The sequence below is a fragment of the Diadema antillarum genome, unplaced genomic scaffold (genome assembly GCF_040938485.1).
Source record: "Diadema antillarum isolate AM-2024a unplaced genomic scaffold, OU_Dant_1.0 seq00000108_RagTag, whole genome shotgun sequence".
NCBI classification, from domain to species: Eukaryota; Metazoa; Echinodermata; class Echinoidea; order Diadematoida; family Diadematidae; genus Diadema; species Diadema antillarum.
In genome coordinates this window covers 556,193-562,192 of record NW_027271194.1, presented here as the reverse complement: position 1 = coordinate 562,192, position 6,000 = coordinate 556,193, and the positions used below count along the sequence as shown (strand labels likewise).

The 6,000-nt window shown below is 41.0% G+C and overlaps 1 protein-coding gene across 1 annotated transcript in view; it reads left to right on the top strand.

Annotated features, from left to right (window-relative positions):
- The first annotated feature begins 412 nt into the window (after positions 1–412).
- The window catches only part of LOC139727003 (von Willebrand factor A domain-containing protein 5B1-like), a 28,937-nt gene continuing 23,349 nt past the window's right edge, over positions 413–6,000 (top strand). Inside the window, exons 1-2 of the mRNA XM_071637985.1 lie at positions 413–1,084; positions 1,485–2,269. Coding sequence (XP_071494086.1) covers positions 413–1,084; positions 1,485–2,269 — 1,457 coding nt within the window. The remainder of the gene's footprint in view (positions 1,085–1,484; positions 2,270–6,000) is intronic.

Below are 6,000 nucleotides of genomic sequence, written 5' to 3'. Positions count from 1 at the left end.
TGTGTCAAATTGTGAAAACATCTTGCAAAAATGTCGGTGACTTCCTCATTGGTGAAAAAAACAGCTTTTACAGTAACAGGATTGCTTTACATTTTATGTGTGCAGACCTTGAGATTGGGAAGTTTATGGGTTTTGCAGTATCCATTGTGTGTCTTAATGCTTGAATGAATAGATTAGATTTGAAATCAAATCACAACTCCTATAATCCATATGAACCATATACATTGCCTATAATTTTTGGAATAACAGTTCTGAATAATTTTGTCTAACATTGTCCTTCACAGGTGGAATCAACTGACGAATAAGTCAAAACCATGTGCTATTGTGGATTAAACACCTTCCAGACGGCAAGTTGTAACCCTGCGCAGGAATGTCATAAATGAGCTGACCTTCCCTGACTCACTTACCCATCATGCCAGGGTTGATCAATCGCCACACGAGGGCTCCCTTGACCCTGCAGGCAGCCCGTGTGTCGGCATGCGTCAACGGCCTCTCCGTGGGGCTGGCGGCCTCACTGACCTATTTCAACCAGGAGGACCATGTAGTCGAGGGCGTCTTTGCCTTCAAGATGAATGAGAACACGACGGTCGCCGCCTTCGAGGCCCGCATGCTGCAGGGTCGCACCATCACGGTGCATCTCAAGGACCGGACGCAGGTGGAGCACTTCAACGAGATCCTGACTGGCCGCGTTACCATGACGCCCAACCAGCCCAATATCCTGCCACCAGGAAAGTTCGCCCTGTCCGAGTTCCACAATGCCCGTGTCTTCTGCGCCAATCTCGGCACGATCCGGCCCCACGGCACAGTCACTATCCTTCTCAGTATCTCCTCGCTCCTCGGGACAGGCACGCGGGGTGAGGCCAAGCTCCACATACCCAGTGTCTTCACGCCTCGGTACAAGAAGCATACAGTCCGGGAAAATGCACCCCAGCCCCAGCAGATGCCTGCAAATACTACGCAGATGTCACAGTCATCGTCTTCAGCATCCGGGAGCGCCTCCGACCACATGCACCGCTCGCTACTTGACATCACAGAGGAGGTCGGAGAGAATTTGCAGGAATACGAGTTTGAATTTCAGTTAGAGGTGAGTGAAGAATTGTCTTCAAGGAGTATGCTTTTGTTTTGGATCTCAGAAAGAAAATGCAATTTTGATGGAATGTATGCTAGCACATATAAATGTAGAAATTATAAGCTGATTTTTTTTGTTTTGTTTTGCAGAAGGACATACAAAGTATTTCAAATAGTTCAGTGCTACTTCACTTTATTGAAAGCAAATGGAATTTAATGGCCAGCTGTCTAGCTCTACCCTCTTTCAAACTAAAACTAAAATCTAGAATCTCTGAATGGGAAGATGATAAGAGCATTAAGGGGCTGTTGTGATAACTTAGTTGGATTTTGTTTGATGTAATGAGACCCCTCCCCCCCCCCCAAAAAAAAGAAAGGAAACAAAATTGATTTGTCTTGTTCTTAATTCCTCTTTTCAGATTAGAGCTCCCTCACTCCTTTCTGGAGTCTCAAGCTCTTCTCACGCCATTCGTGTCGACGCAGAGCCTTTTGCCTCTAATGCTTCCAATGTCTTTGTCACCCTTGCTGAGCCCCACCCCATGGACCGCGATCTCGCCATAACCATCCACTACCCAAAACCACATGTGCCGGTTGTCATTCTGGAACACGGTGACATCAGCCCAACGGCGTATGAGCAGTTTGTGAAGACAGAGAACGAGTACAAGAATTCGGGAGACAACGACACGGAAGACAAAACGAGGACTTTCCTCCAAAAGCGCCTTCTGAAAGATGTGATGCACAACCCGGTGCTGATGCTCAACTACTGCCCGGACTTTGAGAAGTTGACACAGCAGATGCTAACCTATCGGTTTGATGTACCCGGCGAGTATGTGCTACTCGTTGACAGGAGCGGTAGCATGAGCGGTGAGTACATTGCCAACGCCCGCGAGACCTTGATGATGGTGCTAAAGAGCCTCCCGATGAACTGCCGCTTTAACATCATCGGCTTTGGCTCGGCTTACAAACCCCTGTTCGAGTCGAGTCGCCCCTACACCCAAGACAATGTGAGCGAGGCCAGTGCCTACCTGCGGTGCATGCGCGCCGACCTTGGTGCCGTGGCGAACCTCCTGGTGCCATTGCAGTGGGTGTATCGACATCCTGTGGTGCGGGGTTGTCCCCGCCAGATCTTCATCTTCACAGATGGAGGAGCCAACAACACTGCAGAGATTCTGGACTTGGTGCGCAGTAATGTTCCCCACACAAGGTTAGTGTGTTGAGCTCTCCTCTCAATATCTCACTCAAAGCAATGTTCCAGTTGTGACACCAAGTTCCTCTTCCTCTGTGTATGAATATATTTCTTCCTGTGAAGACTTCTGTTGGCCATCCGTTGCTTTGCGGTAAAATACTTGGTTCACTTTGCTTTACCAAATAAAACTCAATAGCTGCAGTGCCATATCCCAGACATAAATAAACCAGATTGGCATGAACCCACATACATCAAAAACAACAAATTTCTTGAGATTGGCATGCATTTTTGTATTTGAAAATAGCATGCCTTTTGATTGTTGCAATCTGATTTCAGGTCAAGCAGTATAACCAGGAAGAATTATCTTGATCTGCCACACTCTCTCTGACTGAGGCAGTGATCACAAATTGGTGCATTTAAATGACATGAACAGAGAATAGAGACAATTGAAAAGCAAAGATATTATCTGGAAAAGTAAATTTGGATAGACTTTTATGAACAAAAACATTGCTGTACATGTACCGATAGCTTTCTAAGTGTTTTCACATTCTCATTTTTGTGTTAGTTTAGCAGGACATGAAATTTAATTGCACAAAAAAAAGTCCAAGGAGCAAAATATTCCATATTTCTGGTATTTGTGACAATGTATTAAGATATATTTAATTAAAATGTGCATGATAAAACAATAATGTCTTCTGATATGGTGCATTGAGTAATTGCTCCTTTTTGCAATTGCCCTTGATATGGTGTTAAAGAAGAAATTTCTACATAAGTTTTCTTGATTAACTAGATAAAAAGAATGTTGTATGTTTTTAGTCTACAGAATCAAAGAGATGACATATCACAATATACAAGAAGCACAATAATTCGTGTGCATTTTATTTGCCCTCTAGTGTCATGTCATGTGAAATGTGGCAAAAATTTATACACTTCTAAAATGTCCATGTCTAATACACATGACTGTATTTCCACATTATCATACTCCATCACGGTTTTATTCATCTCTATGTTGAGGAATATTTTACTTGTGTATACAGTTGTATGTTTGATTATGTGCAGATGTTTCTGTGAGTTTGCTTACTTTTCATTTTTTTTTGGGGGGGTGCTATTTTCATGTCGTGCAAAATGTGAGCAATTTTTACACTGCATTAGATTTCCACATCTACTGCAGATGACTGTTATCTCACATCTTTATATGCGACCCTGAATCACAAAACCAACAAATAGTTGCCAGTTATGGATTTTTAGTTAAGAACAGATTCTGAAAGAGCAGACTCTAAGCTTTAAAATGATGTATAGCTCTATAGAAATTGACTCTCTTAACCTACCTAAATATTAGAAAGAAAACACACACTCTGGAAAAGTGTGAACTTAGGAAAGAGGCTCTGAAGTACAGGGTGTATCTGTCTATTCAAGCGTTTAATCTTTACCAAACCGTGCTCACTGTGTGATGAGTGGGACAAAAAACAGATGTAAACTACTGGAGTAACAGCAATGACGAGATTATCAGATTAGATTGAAATTGATCATGCCTTATTAATACATTCTGTCCTTAAGTAATGCCAACTTTCAAAGCAGTAGCGTTATCTCTTCAAAAGTTATAGGACTTGAAAGTGAAGAGTGTGAGCAAGGTTTTTAAGAAATGAAAATTCTGCCAAATAATGTACCAGAAAAACGGCTAAAAAACACAGTTTCCTGCCCGTTTTATGATCCCAAATTTTAGCATAATGTAGAAGAAGACTTGCTCTTTCAGAAAATATGAAAAAGTCAACATCGGCTCGGTGACCCTTTTCACCTGTATTCAGACCTCACACAAAATCAGTGTGTTCGAGTTTTTGTTCGTTTTGTGGTGCACGGTCACATATGTGACCGTGCACCTCAAAACGAACATAAAGTCGCACACACTGATTTTGCGTGAGGACTGAAAATAAGTGAAATGGGTCAACCTAGCCGAACTTGACTTTTTCAAACTTTCTGAAAGAGCGGGTTTTCTTTTACATTATGCTAAAATTTGGTATCATAAAACGGGCAGGAAAGTGTGTTTTTTAGCAGTTTATCTCGAACATTTTTGGTAGAATAGTGTGACTAGGTGTGTCTTTAGAATCCCTTTTTCATTTCTGAAAAACCTTGTCCACACTCTTCGCTTTCAACTCTAATAACCTTTGAAAGGACAGTGCCACTGCTTTGAAAGTTGGCATTAATTTTAGACAGAATGTGTTAATGAGGCATGCTTAATTTCAGCTTAATCTGATAATCCCTTCATTGTTGTTACTCTGGAGGTTTACTTCCTGTTTTTTGTCCCATTCATCGCACAACCAGCACGGTGTGGTAAAGATTAAGCGCTTGAATAGACATTGTACTTCAGAGCCTCTTTTCTCAGTTGACACTTTTCCTGAGTTTGTGCTTTCTTTCCAATATTTAGATAGGTTAAGAGAGTCCATTTGATTTGAGTTATACATCATTTTAAAGCTTAAAGTCTGCTCTTTTAGAATATGGTCTTAACTTAAAATTCATGTCTGGCGACTTTTTGTTTGTTTTGAGGTGCAGAGTCACATATGTACTGCTTCCTTCAGTCTCTGTGGAGCAATACATTTACTTGTGCATGGACAGTTGTATATATATGTGTGTGCATGCGTTTGTGTGCAAATGTGTTTATGAATATGCATACTTTTTATTTTCTGCTAGTTTTATGTTCTGTGAAATGTGCAAAAATTTTTGCACTTGTAAAATGTCCACATCTTCTGTAGATAACTGTTTTCTCACATTCTCATTTTCCACCATGGCTTTAAACAATCTCTACACAGAGTTATATTTTACTACGGTATGAACAGTTGTAAGAACATGTGTGTGTGTTGTTTTGTATGTACAAACATATTTGTGGGTGAGTTTGCAACCACATGTCAGCTGCTTCCCCATCCCCCCCCCCCACCCACTTCCCCACCATCACCTCCTAAGGCATCATGTTAAAGAAATTTACAATGTCAGCGTTGACTGATCTACTGTGCCGGAGTAAATGGGCAGGAGCTGCGCTGATTATTCCGGCGGAAGTGGGGGTTCGTGCCTACTCAATAACCTCCTTGTACCCCGCAGCGGTCTGTCTAGCTCTCCAGTTTACCACCAAAGAGCATTTCCCATGAGAGAGAAGACCACAGCCCATTAATGCACCTAGAGAGGAATACTTAATCTCTTTCTTAGTATCTCTTTGTCATAATTTCAGAGTGTGAGAGAGGTCCTGAAGTCTGACTTAACCGATTTCTTTGTGTCCTAGATGGCAGACCAAGCTTAGTGGTGGGATATTATACTAAAATCAATTATTGAAATCATATCCTACAGGCTGGATGAAACTTACAGACTTGACTTATTTTTTTTCTTGCTCAATTCTATTCCTTTCTCATGATTTCTACACTTAATTTCTGAGACTAAGGAAGTTCCTATTTCATTTTTTGTGGGGGAGGGGGATGATTCAAAGAACAACATACATTGTAATTGTACAGAATCTTATTTCATGATGTCAAACAATCACAGTGAATGATTAAATAAAGTCTGTGTGCTGATAGATTAGATAAAGTTTATGTGCTGGTGACAATTTACTCCTATTTGTTTTTTATCGAGGGTTAGGACATCTCACTCTTTTTTCAATTCTTTTTGATATGATTTAAATCTTCTGTACTTGCAAAGATGTAGAAGTAGGCGCCCCTCTTGAAATATCATCATGACATTTTAAGAATTATACACAAAAGACTTGATAG